At 45.2% G+C, this 18426-nt stretch overlaps 2 protein-coding genes and 1 pseudogene across 3 annotated transcripts in view; all 3 read right to left on the bottom strand.

The window, feature by feature from the left end:
- Window positions 1–2599: 2599 nt before the first annotated feature.
- On the bottom strand, window positions 2600–5508 carry LOC307049503 (T-complex protein 1 subunit delta-like; annotated as a pseudogene). Its single transcript has 3 exons — window positions 5497–5508; window positions 3836–4458; window positions 2600–3591 (listed from the first exon to the last, which is right to left on the bottom strand). The product of its transcript is annotated as a T-complex protein 1 subunit delta-like (transcript).
- A 309-nt stretch (window positions 5509–5817) lies between these two features.
- BCL2L10 (BCL2 like 10) lies at window positions 5818–8882 on the bottom strand (the record flags this gene model as incomplete). The annotated part of the gene is given in 4 exon segments (XM_079699074.1): window positions 5818–5940; window positions 7928–8244; window positions 8247–8550; window positions 8796–8882. Coding segments are annotated over 4 exon segments (831 nt in total).
- Window positions 8883–8886: 4 nt separating this feature from the next.
- Window positions 8887–18426, bottom strand: part of GNB5 (G protein subunit beta 5) — a gene marked incomplete at both ends in the record, with an annotated part of 51203 nt that continues 41663 nt past the window's right edge. Inside the window, 2 exons of the mRNA XM_079699075.1 lie at window positions 8887–8991; window positions 16988–17232. Of these exons, the coding sequence (XP_079555201.1) occupies window positions 8887–8991; window positions 16988–17232 (350 nt within the window). The remainder of the gene's footprint in view (window positions 8992–16987; window positions 17233–18426) is intronic.

Genomic DNA, 18426 nt, shown 5'->3' on the forward strand with positions numbered 1-18426 from the left:
AGTTCAATGGAACAGGATAGAAAGCCCAGAAATAAACACACACAGCTATGTCAATGAATCTATGACAAAGGAGGCAAGACTATACAATGGGGGAAATACAGTCTCTTCAATAAATGGTGTTGGGAAAACTGGACAGCTACATGTAAAAAAAAAAAAAAAGAAATTAGAACACTCTTTAACACCATACACAAAAATAAACTCAACATGGATTAAAGACCTAAGTTGAAGACCAGGCACTATAAAACTCTTAAAGGAAAACGTAGGCAGAACACTCTTTGACATAAATCGCAGCAACATCTCTTTTGATCCATCTCCGAGAGTTATGGAAATAAAAACAAAAATAAACAAATGGAACCTAATTAAACTCAAAAGATTTTGCACAGCAAAGGAAACCATAAACAAAATGAAAAGACAACCCACAGAATGGGAGAAAATATTAGCAAATGATGCGACCGACAAGGGATTGGTCTCCAAAATTTACAAACAGCTCATGCAGCTCAATATCAAAAAGACAAACAACCCAATCAAAAAATGAGTAGAAGTCACATGAAAGGATGCTCAACATTGCTAATTATTAGAGAAATGCAAATCAAAACTACAATGACCTATCACCTCACACCAGTCAGAATGGCCATCATCAAAAAGTCTACAAACAGGGCTTCCCTGGTGGCGCAGTGGTTGAGAGTCCGCCTGCCGATGCAGGGGACACGGGTTCGTGCCCTGGTCTGGGAAGATCCCACATGCCGTGGAGCGGCTGGGCCCGTGAGCCATGGCCGCTGAGCCTGCGCGTCCGGAGCCTGTGCTCCGCAAGGGGAGAGGCCACAACAGTGAGAGGCCCGCGTACCGCAAAAAAAAAAAAAAAAAAAAAAAAAAAGTCTACAAACAATAAATGCTGGAGGGGTGTAGAGAAAAGGGAACCCTCCTACATTATTGGTAGGAATGTAAATTGGTACAGCTACTAAGGAGAAGAGTATGGAGGTTCCTTAAAAAAGCTAAAAATAGGGCCTCCCTGGTGGCGCAGTGGTTGAGAGTCCGCCTGCCGATGCAGGGGATACGGGTTCGTGCCCAGGTCTGGGAGGATCCCATATGCCGCGGAGCGGCTGGGCCCGTGAGCCATGGCCGCTGAGCCTGCGCGTCCGGAGCCTGTGCTCCGCAACGGGAGAGGCCACAACAGTGAGAGGCCCGCGTACCGCAAAAAAAAAAAAAAAAAAAAAAAAAAAAAAAAGCTAAAAATAGAGCCACCATATGATCCAGGAATTCCACTCCTGGGCATATATCTGGAGAAAACCATGGTTTGAAAGAATTCATGCACCTCAATGTTCACTGCAGCACTGTTTACAATAGCCAAGACATGGAGGCAACCCAAATGTCCATCGACAGAAGAATGGATAAAGAAGATATGGTACATATAAACAATGGAATATTACTCAGCCATTAACAAGAATGAAATAATGCCATTTGCAGCAACATGGATGGACCTGGAGATTATCGTACTAAGTGAAGTAAGTCAGACAGGGAAAGACAAATATCATATGATATCACATATATAAAAAATATTTTAAAAATGGTACAAATGAACTTATTTACAAAACAGAAACAGACTCACAGACTTAGAGAACAAATTTATGGTCACCAGAGGGGAAGGGTGGGGGGTGGAGAGGGATAATTAGGGAGTTTGGGATTGACATGTATACGCTGCTATATATAAAATAGATACCCAAAAAGGACCTACTGTATAGCACAGGGAACTCTGCTCAATATTATGTAACAATGTAAGTGGGAAAATAATTTGAAAAAGAGTAGGTACATGTACATGTATATAACTGAATCACTTTGCTGTACACCTGAGACTAACACAGCATTGTTAATCAACTATATTCCAATATAAAATAAAAGTTTTTAAAAAATCAGCTTAAGCAGAAAAGTAAATTTATTGAGCCCCAACTAGCTTTAGGCACAGCCAAATTGTGAGATTTCAGTCATGTCATCAAAACTTTTTCTCCATGCTCCATCCCACCCCCAATCTCTGACCTCTGTCCTGTGAGCTCTTCTCTTCAAGGCAGGATCTCTCTGGGAAGGCAAAACATCCTCTCCAGATTCTATTCCCAGTGGCAAAAGAACTCAAAGAGTTGGACTACTCCTGGCAAAAACACAGGACCTGTATGAAGAAAACCATAAGAGACCTAAATAAGTGGAACAGGAGTTATGTTCCTAGAAGGGAAGACACAATATTGTAAAGTTACTACTTATTTCCAAATTGATTTATAATCCAATCCCATTCTATTCAAAATCCTAAAGCAATGTCTTAATGGATTCTTTATAAACTGGCTTTCAGAGTTCAACTTAAACAATTCACAGAAATGGCCAAGGATTTTTTTTTTGAGAAAGAAGAATGACGAGGTAGGAGATTAGACTATAACACCAGATGTTTAAACATGTCATAAGCATATAGTAATTGAGACAGAGTGCTATTAGTAGAGGAAAAGATAAGTCAACAAACTAGAGAAAACATTCAAATTAGCTGGGAAAAAACAGACCATCTATAAACAGTGCTGAAATACCCACCCCAACTCTTCTTTTATAAGAAGTGAATCCTACTTCATACTGTTACCAAATGCAAGTTCATGTGCCCCACATACAGTGAAGACAAACAAACTGAAACATCAGAGTTTGGAGCAGAGAAAGGTTTATTGCAGGGCCACACAGTTTCAGTTGCTAGAGTCAGTACACTGACTGAAACCAACAAAGGCTGAATAACCAGTTCCTCCAAAACGTTGGAAATACCATCCTTTTGGACATTATGCCTATAGTTTTTCTCCTTGCCATGCCGGTTTCCTTAGTTCTGTGACTGTAGACATGGGATTCAGTCCAGCAGTTTCAGCTAGTGTAGATGGAATGAGCTCCGTAACATCCGCAAAGGCATGAACGCAGTAGGAATCCATACCACTCAATGTTCGTGAATATTCGGTTAACCACAGGGCCCACTCTATCTCTGGAGCACTACCTCCTGCAATAAGAGCTCTCTGCTTTACTAAACAATGAATAACGCATAGGGCATCATGAACTGAGGGCCCAGCTTCTTCAAATCACCAATGTGTTAGAACCAGGAACGACAGCTGTAACTTTTTCCTGGGATAATATAGCCTGTAATCTTGAGCAGTGTGCCAGAACCATGTAAATTGACCCCCTCAGCTCATTCAGCCAAACCCAGCAGGTCAGCAGTTAAGTTGGTCAGTATGAGCAATTGGCTTGGTTCCAATATTTTCTCTTTCAATGTTCTTAACTACCACAATCTTCATTTTGATCAGGAAATTTAATACAAGATCACTAAGAGCATGTCTTAAGAATAGACTTCTGTATGTGAAAGACATTATATCCATTTTTAAAATTTGCTTCGTTAAATTTAGAATATAGTTTGTCTTTCCTCAGGGCTCCATCCATGTGGGCATAGCAGAAACTGTTTGATTATCATGATCTGTTTTTAAGCCCAATCTTAATCTTTTCAACTCTGGATATGTCAGAATTGGCCACCTTTTGGGTGAGAACCAGCCCTTCCACCAACACAAAATTATCAATTGTCCCACCAAGTTTCTTTCTTTTTTTTTAAAATGACAGTTTATTTAAACTAAAAACAAGCAAAAAAACAAGAACAGTCTACCCACCCATTTCTCTCACCCCTCTACCCCCACCTCTGGAAACCACCAACCTGTTCTATCGATGAGCTTGTTGTTTTTGTTTTTTTTTTTTAGATTCCACCTGTAAGAGAGATGACACAGTATTTGTCTGTCTGATTTATTTCACTTAGCATTATACCCTGGAGGGCATTAGCAGGTTTTTTAACTATTCTGACCTCTCTGAGATCTACAACAGTAGCTGTGGCTGGATCAATCACTTTCCTCCCTGCATTTACACTCAAGTAAGAGAAAGACTTGAATACTGAGAGACAACTGCTGAGCTCAATGAAGTGGCTGCAATGTTTAACAACACTTCTCTATCACTCGCTTCCACAGGTCACGGCATGTCAAGATTTCAATACCCTTTCCAAATCCTTCTAAAGTGATTTGGAAATGATGAATCCATTTCTGAAAAAACCTGGTACAGGAATCAAAGAGAGAGCCATCAATGATGACCACTGATGTGGTGCCATTTCCTTCTTTCTCTTGAGCCTTAGCTCTACCAGCATTCTGGCTGTTGAATGTAATGCTTGTGTTTGTTTCAGAATGGTAGCACCATTTGTAATGGCCACATCACCTCTTCCATCTTGAATCATTTTATCCATTCCTTTTGGTCCAAGTCTTGATCTAATGCATCGGCAACACCTTTGGCCGTGAAGATGTTGCTGAAGCAGATCTGTGCTGGCTTCTTGTCCTCACGGGTGCTTTTCCCCTGGCTGCTAGCAAGCTTGGTTGGGTCTGTGTGGGCTCCGAAAGGACAGGTGGACGCAGATTCCAGCAGGCACTAGAATAACTGTGTTCTCTGTTAACCACTGAAGGGGATCAGAACATGTTACCCCCACATATTTCACCTTGGCATATTGATTATTTTAGCTGAAGGCAACTGAGAAATAGCATATATAGGAAGGGCGCTCTGACCCCTTTCTGCCTAAAAGCTGGGCATAAATTTCCTGTGAGAAAGGTGCCTTCTTGTACCAGGAAGGGGAGAACACTCTTATCACTGGCAATGGGAGTTAATACCAAGATGAATCTACATTAATTTTACTAAAATAATCCTCATCTTCCATTAGCTTCCCCCATATATTTCTTAGTCACTGTCCCACAATATACCACCCCTGGAAGCCCAAGCCCCTTTTCTTTGTTTAGTCATATCTCCACAATTTATCACCCTTTGTTAAAATGGTATATAAACCCCAAGTCTTACTGCTTCTTTGAGTTTTCACTTCTTTTCTATGAAGTCCCCTGTAAAAAACATTAACATCAAATAAGATTTGTATGTTTCTCTCCTGTTAAGCTATCTTTTGTCTTTGAAATTCATAGGGCTCAGGTACAGGGTAAAGTTTTCTTTCTCCATCTACTTCAAGCGATGGGTTGACTACAGAATAGAAGGTGAAAGAGAAGGACTTGTTATGTGCCTGTGTATTGATTAAATGTTTAAGATAATTGTATGTGTTGTATTTAAAGAGACAATAAAAAGGAAATTGTCATCAATCAAGTTACTCCTAAGAATAAAGACTTATTGAATCCCAAGCAAAACCAACTGTTTTTTTAAAGATGCATAAATTAAAACTTTAAAGATATAATAATTTATTGAAGTCAGAAAAATAAAATTTCAATATATTAACCCTAAAAACCTAGAAGTCCCAGAAATTACATTTTAAAGGATTTAGAAAGAATTCCTTATAAAAGGATTTACTATTACGTTCCTTGTTAAACTAAACTGTGACTCAGAGGACTTGTAGTATCATTTTACACCCCTGACACAGTGCCCTGATAAATTAGTCAGCAGTAGCACATGAAATCATGGATAGATGAGAGATACATATCCACTCATATCCAAACATAGCAAATAGCACTGTATTTCCTATTTAATGGAAAGCAGTTTCTTCTGTAATTCTTCGGAGCAATAAGCCTTTAGATCCCTGTGTCTCCCATTTAAAGAAGAGCCATTTGTGCCTTTGTCCTAATATCTCTGAGTACTTGTCAGGAGTTAAAATGCTGGCTGAATCACTGTAGGACTACTTATATGAATGCAGGTAAAAATGTCTCAGGAGGTGGTTTCCTCTGGTTTGTTTTTTCACATCTCAAATTTGCTTGGCTGGTCACAGTTAGGCAGGTAGAAATGAGTTAAGAATTTTAGAACTCACAATAATTTTGACCAGAAGTAGATTAAGATCATTGCTATACAATATGAGAGAAAAACCCAGACCAGCTGTCTTTCCCAAGATGGCTGCAATGAGTGTTGGAAGAAGAGACAAAATCCATCCTATAAGGGGAGGGAGAAGAGAATTAGATTGCTTTGTAACACTCAAAACCTGTACTCAATAAAATACACCTGAGGCTCTAGATTAAACACTAAGACAACTCCTGAATTTAAAATGTGAAAAAAGGAAATCCTGGGGCTTCCCTGGTGGCGCAGTGGTTGAGAGTCCGCCTGCCGATGCAGGGTACACGGGTTCGTGCCCCGGTCCGGGAAGATCCCACATGCTGTGGAGCGGCTGGGCCCGTGAGCCACGGCCGCTGAGCCTGCGCGTCCGGAGGCTGTGCTCCGCAACGGGAGAGGCCACAACAGTGAGAGGCCCGTGTACCGCAAAAAAAAAAAAAAAAAAAAAGGAAATCCTGAGCAATAGGTAACTTGTAATTAGGAATCTTTGAGTTAGTATTTGTAAGAAGTAGTCTGACATAGGGGACACAACTTTGTCAGTGAGAGCAGGAATACTCACCTTTTCACTCACTTCTTTCAAAAGCTGAGAGGAAGGTAGAATACTGTATCATGTTCTTTCCTGAGCAAAGAACTGATGCCATTTGGGGAAACTGACAAATCGCTAAATTGAAAGGTATCCCCTGAGACAATAAAGCAAGAAGTTCCAGTCAGAAAAATGGGGGGCGGGGAGGGGAGACTTGAAATCCAGCCTGTGGCATTTTAACTGCAGTTGAGAGAGGTGTGGGCAGGTCTAGTTTACTCATTTGGAGAATTTCTGCTTCTTGATGTTAAAAGATTGTTCCTTACTCATTGGTGATTAGCCAAAAGATGAGAACAAAAACAATGCACCCCTATCAATTTCCTCTTTAGTGCGGAGTGCCCTTGGGGGCCAAATGCCTTGTTAAGACAAATGGCTCAGGTGGGGTTCTGAGAGTTCACAGGCCTGAATAGTTGAAGACCCCGCCTCCCCATCCCTTCCCATCCCAAAAGAATGGAATTAATGCTAACACCTCAAACTGTTCATGCAAGGTCAAGGTTCTGATTCAAACACTACCTCTCCTCCACAAATGGAACCCAATTCATCAATACAGGTCTACCAGGAAATTGCAAAACAGAAGGCTAAGTTTCCTGCAGTGTCTTCCCTAGATTCTTAGATTTTTTTTTTAATTGTTGGTTTTAATAGTTTGGCTGTGTTTCTTCTATAACCTGGGTCACCACGGTTGCTGATTCAACTCCAGTAAGGAGGAGAAGAAAGCAGCAGAGGTCTCGCTCAGAACCCAGGAGGCATTCTCCCTTCTTACTGAAGGCTGGCCAGACTCTCGCTGATCATGAGCTCAGTTTAGGAGCCGCAGTGCAAGGGCCTCCCGCTCTAGCCTAGACCACAGAGATCAATGGCTTACAGCTGCGCGCCAGGGCGCCTGGCTATCTGCCAATTGAGGGCTGGGTGCAGTGAATCAGAAGTTAAGGAACTCAAGTCGTCAGCACCACGGGGTGCCCGCGCAACCACTGCCCCCTACCCCCACCCCCCCAGAGACCTCTGCCTCAGCTCTTCCTGAGAGATGGGGGGGGGGCTGGACAAGGGGCTGCCTTTTCATTCTAACGTTTTAGGCTGGCGTGCTCTGACCTGCAGAGCCATGGGGTCTATGGAGAAAGGTGCAACTAATAAGTGTTGGAGAAAGAACCCACCTGGCCCAGGCCACCCCGTTGCTGACTTCGCCACTTTGGGAATTTCTACTTAAGCAAAGCATCCAGACCTAACATGAGCGCACCCTAAAACCCCGAGGGCGGTCAAGGACAAGGCCAAAGTGTGCAAACCCAAGTCGTGCGCTGCTGTTTCAGAATGGGTTAGTATGAGAGCCGTCTAGCTAGGCCTATTTCGGTGACTGACTCCGCCAGTAGAGGAGAAAGCCGAACTTCACCACGAATGTCCCAGGCCTGCTGAAACGAACGCCCCACGGGGCTGGCGCCGCAGGGTCCCTCCGGGCGCCGGCCGCGTGGGCGCGTCCCGGGCTGCCCACCCACCCCGGGTCCCCGCGCCCGCCGCGCTCACCCAGCCGCCGTTCGCCATCAGCCGGGCGCGGTGCCGTCCGGAGAGCTGAGCACACAGCAAGGCCACCAGGAACCGGCAGTCTCTGCTAACGTCTTCATTCTCCGTCTTCTTCCGCCTACAGGCCCCCCGCGGCGGCCTCTCCAGCAGCGTCCACGCGAAGGTCACGAGCGCTGCTACGCGGGCCCAGCTGGGGCCGCCACTGTTGTTGGCGAGTAGCTCCTGCGCCATCCAGGCCACGAGCTCGACGCGGTTCTCGCGGAAGCCGCGGTATTGGGACAAGAAGTGCAGGTTGGTCTCCTGTATCCGGGCGGCCACGGGCGCAGCACGGCGGCCTCAGGCGTGGACGGCGTCCGCACGGGGGTGCCGGGCTCGCAGGCGCAGTACTCCAGGTAGTCCATCAGCAGCCTGGCTGTGCGCTCCCAGAATGCGTCCCCCACGGCTCCGCCTCTGCCGGGGCCCGACCCGGCCGGTTTTCTAGGCCCGCCCGCGCCCCGCCCCTCCCCGCTCCGCTTTGACTCGGCTCCGCCCGGTCCGCCCTGGGCAGTTGCTTTCCCAGGTCCGGAGAGGAGCTTTTGATGGGAATCCCATCTACACCTGTTCCGGCCCCAATAGTCGAGACCCAGCTGTGTGCATGTGTTCACATAACAATCAGGGGCAGAGTGAGACTCTTTTGGGGTTATTGTTTAGCTCTGGCTTGGGGACTAAGAACCCAGTGGGGGACAGTCTGGGAAGCTGGACTAGACTTTTGCCTCCTTTTTAGGAGAGGTTGACAAAGGCTACACACAGCCCTCCACTGGCGGCTCCCTTGAAAGGATTATCAGCATCTTCTCAGATTGGACTGAAGCATCCAGGTGTGTGTTGGAGGTACCTTTCTTTGGGTCTGGTATACGTGGCAGGAAACAGGATGATTCTCCTGCAGGTTGCTAGAGTGCCAATATTGGCTGCATTCACTCATTCATTCACTCATTTACTCCTAGTCTTTGGGGGTGGTAGGTCTCCCCCTTAGCACTGGAGATATAATGGAGAACAAGGCGTGTGGTTCCTGCTCTCAAGGACTCTAGAGTCTAGTGATGGGACAAAGAAACAGGCAATCACAGTACAGTTAAATTATCACTATAATAGAGGTTGAAGGAGTACCCAGCTTTTGGCTGCTTCTTATAGCTACCATCCCTATATTGCTTAGAATTCTCCACTTTTTACTGGCCAATCCCTCATTACCCCAATTCCCTATTATAGTTAATACTTCTTATACTAATCTTTCTCTGTTCATGTTACTCTATGGCTTCTTTCTCCTGACTGGACACAGACTGACATAGAATTGTACCAGCAGTGAAATTTGTGAGGGTTCATTGGTCTGGAGCATTTTGAAATATCCCCGTCAGGGTGGAAGATGAATTGCTGCAGCTCGTATCACCGACAAAAACAAAGAAGCACAACCCTTGGTAGGTCACTTTGGAGGCAACATACACATCTGAGTATGCAACCTCAACCCATCTACAGGCAGGTGGATTGGGAAGCAGAACAAGAGAAGGCTCTTGCAGCTGTTTAGGCTACAGTACAAGCTACTCTTATCACTTGGGTTTTATGATCCAGCAGGTCCAATGATACTTGAAGTGTCAAATAGAGAAGCTGTATGGAGCCTCTGGCAAGCACCGATACAGTTATGGTGCAGACCTCTAGGATTGTGAAGCAAATCTACGTCCTCTTCTGCAGATGACTATCCTTTTGAGAAGCAGGTTCTGGCTTGCTACTAGGTCTTCATAGAGGCTGAATGAGGTGACCATGCAGCTTGAGTTCTCCTCATAATATGGACGGTGTCTGACATGCCTTGTTTTAAGGTTGGGTGTGCACAGCAGCAATCTTTCATCAAGTGGAAATGGTATATGAGAGACTGAACTCAGGCGGGTCCATGAGGTACAAGTAAATTGTGAGTAGGTGGCTCAGACCCCGGCAACACAGCTCCTGTTGTTTGCCTCTTCTCTTGTTCCATGCCTATGGCCTTCAGGGGATTGCTTATGACCAGCTGACTGAGGGAGAAAACTCAAGCGTGGATTATAGATGGGTCCGTATGATATGCTGGTAATACATGAAAGTGGACAGCTGGAGCATTACAGCCCCACTCAGGGGGGGACTGTGAAGACAATGGTGAAGGAAAATCCTCCCAGTGGGCAGAAATTCAAACAGGATATATGACTGTACACTATGCCTGGGGGGAGAGATGGCCAGAGTACAGATCTACATTGATTCATGGGCAGTTGCTGATGGTTTGGCTGGATGGTCAGGGCCTTGAAGATTGGTGACAAGGAAATCTTGGACAGAGATATGTGGCTGGACCCCTCTGAAGAGGCAGAATGAAGATACTCGTCTCCCATGTCAATGCCTCCAATCCAAAGGGCAGCCACTGCAGAGAAGACTCTTAATAATCAGGTAGACAAACTCCTGTACTCTGTGGAGGTCAGAGAGCTTCTTTACACAGCTGCCACAGTGCTTGGTCCATGCGACCGTGAATGAAGAGGCCATGCAGCAGGGACCGAGGATGTGGCAACAACAGAATTCCCCTTACAAAGGCTGAGCTGGCTAATGCTACTGCTGAGTGCCTTATCTGCCAGTGCCAGTGATTCCTCTATGGTGAGCCAAATGAATTTTCACCGAAGGGAATATAAATCTCTGTAAGTCAAGCTGAGCTGGTTGTGACATCTTACGAATTCCCTTATTAATTAATTATTAAGTTAAATAAACATTTTGATATATGTTCATGTTTTATTTTCAAGGGAGTCATGATTTTATCTTTTTGAACATTATATTTTAGCAGCAAGCACACAGTTTTTCTTAGATTTGGAGAAGCCTGGGGGTTAGAGGTAGATCCTCTGGCCCTGTCATTGGTTAACTCTAATAATTATCAGTGCAATCAAACAACAAATGAATAAATTAACCTCCACACAGAATTTCCTATGCAGTTTGCAGTCAGATTTGGTTGCAATCCCCCCTCTGCCACTCAGAAGCTGGGCGACCATGAGCAAGTTATTCAGCCCTCCCAACTTCAATTTCCCCACCTACGAAATGGAGGCAATAAACTGCATTATAGGCTGTTACAAGGATTACATGAGTTGGTATGTGCAAAGGCCTTAGCATAGTACCTGGCACATAGTAAAAGCTCTTTACAGAGGAGCTTGTATTATTAGTATGAGTTGACCAGGGTTACCAGGCTCGCTTGTCCCACTTTTAACCAAAAAATCAAGATGTGACATTTTTGGTGAGCCTTACTTATATGGTTTCTGGTTTTGTTTTTGTTTTTAAACTACTGAAAATATCTAGAGATTTTCAGTGATTCACAGCCCCCATTGGTCTCTTGCCTTTCCCACTGCCTCTGTGTGCCCGCAGGGCCCCTCCTGTGCCGCATATGGCTGCCCCAGAGCCTCCGCTTGAGCCCCCCTCTCAATTACCTTCCTCCTCCTCTTCCAAACCCCTACAAGGGCCTGAATGGCCCCAGGGACGTCTCACAGGGAGGGGCTGGAAAAGGGCTCATTAGCCCAGATGAGCTGCTTTCAAAGTTGATCTGACCCTGGGAGTCCTTCCAGGGGATCCTCCAAGGTCAAAACTATTTTCATAATAATACTCTTTTCTGGACGTGTGGCTTTTAAAACACTCACTTTCTCAGGAGTTTTCCAGAGGCTACTGATGTGTGGTGAAGGCATCATCACTGGAATATGTGCTTCTGTATTCTTGTGTTTTATGATTTTTCTCAGTTTTAATTTCTAATATGATAAATATTGATAGATATAAATCCATATAAACAAAAAGCTCTTTGGGGTCCTCAATAATTTTTAAGAGTGTAGAGGGATCCTAAGATGGAAAACTTTGAGAACCACTGGCCCAGATGAATCTCTAATTGATGATAATTACCAATTTGATACATGAGTAGGGATCGCTTATGTGGAGTGGGGGGAGAGGAGAGAAAAGAATGAACAAGGGGAAGGGGAATAGGGAGGAGGGGGAGAAGAAGAGGGGGAGAGGTAGGAGGAGGAAGGGGATCAGGAAAGAGGTGAGACAAGGAGAGGAGGAGGGAGGAAATGGGGCAAGGGAGGGGGGAGGAGGGAAAAGGGAAAGGAGTTGGAAAGGAGAGGAAGGGAGGAGGGGAAGGTACTTTACGTACCTTGGGACTGTCCCATTTCCTAGATGAGGGAACTAAGGCTGAGACAAATTTAGACATTGTATATCCTGTAAAAGTGGTAGAGCTGGGTCTGAAACTAGGTGCACATCCTTTGTCCCCATGCTGTCCCCCTCTTATAGATGAGTCCTAGTGTCAGCAGGACCACCTTCTAGCCAGATGGCCAAGCAACTATGAGAGGCAAGGATGCTAAGGCCCTTACAACCTGTACTGCCTTTAAGCCACTTATAATCCCGGGAAGGGTATAGAGGAGGTCCAGGGTGGGAAGAGGGAAGTGGATATGGGGTGCCTGCTCTGGCCTTGGGCTCATTCCAGAACAGGACCAGCAGCAGGGCCCTACTTCTGGGAGGCCAGCCGCCCATTCCCTCCAAAGCAGCTGCCTTGGTTTCAGTTCACAGGTATTTCCCACAAACACCTGTCATCACATACCTCCTTGTTTGACCCCCCTGTCTGCCTAACCTTTCTCTTCTCTGGCTGGAAAGGGGGTGTCCAAGGCTATGCACACCTCGGGGCACATCTATTTGGCCCCTTCACCACAATGGTTTGGTAGCTTTGCCTCCAAGTCCTCTAAAAAAAAGAAAACCTGATTAAAAATCTCCACTCAGCATTATTTTCAATATGCAAAATATAATTTATTACCTGGGGTTTATCCTTCAGTCTCCATGTGGTGTAGTATATTTCCAACCAAGTATTTCATCAATAAATACTAAACAACAGGCGCTGTGAGATTACATACTTATAGGGGAGGTGGCTAACTGCCCATGGGGGTGAGTGTTTGAGGGAATACTTTCTTAGGGCCTTGAAGGTCACTTTTTTAAAAATTATTTTTTATTTACTTTTTTAAACATCTTTATGGGAGTATAATTGCTTTACAATGGTGTGTTAGTTTCTGCTGTATAACAAAATGAATCAGCTATACATATACATATGGCCCCATATCCCCTCCCTCTTGCGTCTCCCTCCCATCCTCCCTATCCCACCCCTCTAGGTGGTCACAAAGCACCCAGCTGATCTCCCTGTGCTATGTGGCTGCTTCCCACTAGCTATCTACCTTACGTTTGGTAGTGTATATAGGTCCATGCCGCTCTCTCACTTTGTCACAGCTTACCCCTCCCCCTCCCCGTGTCCTCAAGTCCATTCTCTACATCTGCATCTTTATTCCCGACCTGCCCCTAGGTTCTTCAGAACCATTTTTTTTTAAGATGCCATATGTATGTGTTAGCATATGGTATTTGTTTTTCTCTTTCTGACTTACTTAACCCTGTATGACAGTCTCTAGTTCCATCCACCTCACTACAAATAACTCAATTTCGTTTCTCTTTATGGCTGAAATGTGGTCACTTTTGTGGTCACATTGTGGTCACTTTTTTGATTGGAAAGTTAGGGGCTATTTTGCACATATACTGAAGATGCTCCCCCACCTCTCTAAACATATAACCTTGAATTTGCTTCCCCAGAGTCTGGGTGACTTTTCCTTTGCCCTGCCTTCCTTCACTTCTGGGAGGCCCAGGTCAGAGTGCAGAGACACAAAAAGGTCTGTGGGAGAGAGGGAAGGGGATGCCCTAACTAGGAGCCCAGGAACAAGCTCAGGAACATTCTGGGAGCAGAGCTTGAGAATTTCACAGGACACATTGTGGGGCCAGCCCTTCAGCAGTTGGCAGGAGCTGGGTAGACCCTGTGCCCATTTCCCTGAGCCCCTGTTCAGACTGGAATCTACTAGAGGGAGAAGGTGGCTGAAAAGTTGTCCCTCTGGACCATGCTCCCTCCCCGCCTTCCCTCTGGACTCTCAAGGTGGGTAGGGCGGGGTGGAGGTCTGGGAGATGCGGGAGGAGGGGGGGTGAGGGGGTAGGGGGGTGAGCAGTAGCCTTTCATATTTTCTCTCTCTACTCCAGGGCCTGCTGTGTAGTAAAACCCTTGGTAAATGTTTTCTTGGCAAATGATTGCATATAATCATTATGTTTATTTCAAAAGAGTTGATTGAAAAGCTGGCTTGGGTAATTTTTGACTGACTGGGCCCATCTTGATACCTGAACAAGTTGTTTTGCAGGTGGGCCTGGCACGCCCCCTGAGGTTTACAGGGGCACTGGGTCCAGGCCTGTCGGATGGCTCCAGCCCTGGAAGGGCAACTTCAAGCAGCAGAGCCTGCGGCTGGGCCTGCAAAGCCAGAACTACCATTAGGAAAAGGGCCAGGCTGGAGCAGGGCCAAGAGAGGGGACCGAGGATCCAGGGGACTCAGCACACACAGCCCTTGGGCACCATGAGAACCTGGCCTGCCAGACCCCAGACCACCCACAGGGCAAGCCTCACCCAGGAACCATTTTTGGTCAGAGATGACCTTTTATTTCCCTAAGTGATGCATGCCATCTTTATGAATGAGGAGTTTTCTAAAACAAAGAATAAGCCTCTACACCTTAAAACAAGACAGAACAGAAAATAAGGGATCCTGTAACTAAAGCACTTGGTACCTTCCAGAAGGAACTGCTGAATTTCAAATAAAGACAAGATATATTTTATGTTATTTTTCCTCAATATAAGTGAAATAAAGACATTATCATTCGAGACCTACCCTATCAATTAATTTGTATATGTAATTGCACTTGCAATGCAATAAAGATGAGTGTAACTGATACGAACAAGATTCATTTTAGTCTGAGCAGATGCTACTAATCCTAATACGTCTAACACTACAAACAGGTTTTTAAATGAGTTTACTGTCTTATGTTCCCACACAGAAAGGTTTTGGTTGCTCTGAGAAGCATTTGTGTCACAAACAGCACTCAGCTTTTCCCTCTAAGAAAAAGTCCTGTCCCCATGATGCAGTGATATATCCCACCATCACAAGATCCACACATCAAACCTTCTATTTTATGATATCTCTGCTTCATTTATAACTGTTTACACATATGAAAATGTTTTATCCTAAAAAATACAATAGGACGCAAGGCTGAAAAGGCTACTTTCACCATAAAAACACACTAAAAAAATTGATTCTGTCTAATTACATTTGGAATTGGCATTTTCTTCTATCAAAGACCAATTAACACTGTCCTTCTCACACAGTCCATTAAAGTCAGCACTTGCAGGGGAAGGTTCCAAAAGTCACAGTGTACACTGAGAAAAATCAGCTTTTAAAGTGCTCCGAAAAATAAATTTGATTCAAGGAAACAATATGGAATATATTATATGCTGAACTGTACTGGCGATAGAATGAGTTGAGACGACAGTTTAGAATAACCTTAAAAACAGATACATTTTGGGCTTCCCTGGTGGCGCAGTGGTTGAGAGTCCGCCTGCTGACGCAGGGGGCGCGGGTTCGTGTCCTGGTCCGGGAAAATCCCACGTGCCACGGAGCGGCTGGGCCCGTGAGCCATGGCCACTGAGCCTGCGCATCCAGAACCTGTGCTCGGCAATGGGAGAGGCCACAACAGTGAGAGGCCCACGTACCGCAAAAAAAAAAAAAAAAAAAAAAGATTCATTTAAAAAAGTGTTTGAAATGAAAAACACTGTACTTGAAGGTGTTCTCATAGTGCTGAAGGCTCATTCTGGGATCTTTCCAGGGTGGTGGTTTTAACAGTAATATTGGAGATGCTTGCTGAACATTCAGTCATGGAGCTGCTCCCTTAAGCTAAGTTGCAATAAACTCTCAGATCCTCTAGAAGCAAGATCTATTTACATGTGACGATTTCAAATTCTATTCTCAGGTACCTATATGTGCATTATGATTAAGCCCAGACCTGCAAAGACACAAATAGATAATATTTAGTCTGTTTTCAGTTAATGACTTGTAAAACCTGAGTTTAAACAGATAAAATCAAAGTCTACTATACACAAACATACACACTACATCCAAAATAGAGCATTCACATGTCTTAGAAAGATAACACTGTACTCCTAGCATCTCAAAGGTGCTTCTTTGGCCCTGGCTCCCCCTCCCCCTTAGTTAATCATCTGAAGGGCATCTGTGGCCTTCTTGCTAGGGAAGGTAACTCTTAGATTGAAAACCAGAACCCTCTGTACCCATTCAGCTCACTGGGTACATTGGCATGTTTATTAATTTAGCAAACTCTTGCCCAGGATGATGAAGTCACAGGTAACTTTCCTGTGTGTTTCAGGAACTTCGCAAAAATCCTTTTATCTATTTACCCTAAGACTAGACTACTCAATTACCCTCTTTAGAAAGGACACACACTTCTCACGACAGTACACAGCATCAAATGACCACCTACTTTTCAAGACGGTCTTCGAAATTCTCTCCCTCCCCCGACCCTGTGTCCAACAATCTTAAACTATGCCACAAATTTGTCCAATCCTAATTAAGTCCCTCCATCAAAAGACTTGCCTTCAACCAGACTCCCCAAACCTCATAAATACTGCCTTTGCTCTCCCCTTCTGAAATGCTAATAAAACTGTCAAGTTTGTGATCTTCCACAGTGAGATAAGCTTTGCTTGATGAACAGGTTATTTTGGTGGCATTTCTAGGGAGCGAACATCTGACAAAGTCATGGAGCTCTTTGAGAATCTAATAAAAGCCATGAGGACTTTTCCTGGAAAAAATGCGTACGCGTGCGCGCGCGCGCACACGCACACACACACACACACACACACACACACACACACAATTTAGCATATAATTGCAGGGGCTTCATAGGTCTCCTGAAGCCCCTGTGTGGGCTTCACAGGCTTCTGTGACCAAAGATTAAGAATCCAGCACTACTGGGAGGTGAGACTGGCAATCTGACTTGTCAAAGGCTGGAATCAGACTTTTAGGGTATCTATGCTTGAATAGCTGCATTGATGGGGAACTCACTACCTCCCCAGGCAAATCATTTCTCTGTGGCTACAGAATTGAAAGTAGAGCTCTATTTTGGCTGCCCAGGCCCATCCTAGCTTACTCTGACCTCTCTGCTTTCAGGAAGGCCAATCACCCCTGCTCTCACACACAGAGGAAAGTAGAAAAACTTCTCTCTTACTCTGAGGGTATGATCCCATGATCCTGAGCAAAAGGCAGTCCCATCAGGGGAAACTCGTAGAGTACTAACACGGTTTTCATGTCCAAACAAGATGGAGACTCGGGATCCCTTGAGGACATCCCAGACGTTGATGGTATAATCGTTGTATCCAGCAAACAGCAGGCGACCTTAAAGCAGGAGGATATGATGGTTATGAAACCAGTTCCTTCCTTCTTGTTTTTCTTTTCATGACTCTCACTCATGCACTCGCTCATTCATTCATTCATTTATTCATTTAATAAACAGTGATTTAGTGCCCATTATGTGCCAGGCACTGTGCTTTGCCCTGGGGATTCAAAGAGGAGAAAGCACAGTTGCTGGCCCCTGTAGAGGGTGGTGGTGGGCAGGCTGACTCATAAATCATTGCAGCACCCTGTGGTAAGGGCTGTCATGGAAGTGCTCAGCTATGTGTGAAGTGTTATGTGATCATAGAGGAAGGGGGATCAAGAAGGGCACTACAGGGGACTTCCCTGGTGGTGCAGTGGTTGAGAATCTGCCTGCCAATGCAGGGGACGCGGGTTCGAGCCCTGGTCTGGGAAGATCTCACATGCCGCGGGGCAACTAAGCCCATGTGCCACAACTACTGAGCCTGCGCTCTAGAGCCCGCAAGCCACGACTACTGAGCCCGTGTGCCACAACTACTGAAGCCCACGCACCTAGAGCCCGTGCTCCACAACAAGAGAAGCCACCGCAATGAGAAGCCCGCGCACCGCAATGAAGAGTAGCCCCTGCTCGATGCAACTAGAGAAAGCCCATGCACAGCAACAAAGACCCAACACAACCAAAAATAAATTAATTAAATTAAATTAAATTAAAAAAATTTTTTAAAAAGGGCACTACAGGGAAAGCAACATTTGAGCTGGCCTTTGAGGGCTGAATAGGAGTTTGCAATGCAGAGAAGGAAGGGAAAAGACGTTCCAGTAGCAGCATGCATGCACAAAGGCACAGCTACACAACCGGGGGGTGTCTGGGAAAACTGAATGGTCCAGTGACCCAGCATAAGAGTGCTGCCTTAACTTTCACAGGCAGCCTCCCCAGCTGTGAGGGCAGAGGTGCCATGAGCTTCAGGGCATTAAGAAAGGGACTCTTGCTTCACTCCCCCCCACCCCACCTCTGAAAAAAAAGGTCCCTTTTCAGGTGTGAAAGGAAAATGGAAGGCTGGAGAGGAAATGCCTAAAGGCGCAGATGGAGTTTTGATACATCATTGTTTTGAAGAAGAACATAAGGTGGGCCCAGCCTTCATTTCCCGTGGAGCGAACTGGGCTGGGGAGGCTGCTTCAGGCAGGGCAAAGCAGGCTGTCAAAAATGCAGTGGAGGAAAAC

The sequence above is a fragment of the Hyperoodon ampullatus genome (assembly GCF_949752795.1).
Source record: "Hyperoodon ampullatus genome assembly, chromosome: 3".
NCBI classification, from domain to species: domain Eukaryota; kingdom Metazoa; phylum Chordata; class Mammalia; order Artiodactyla; family Ziphiidae; genus Hyperoodon; species Hyperoodon ampullatus.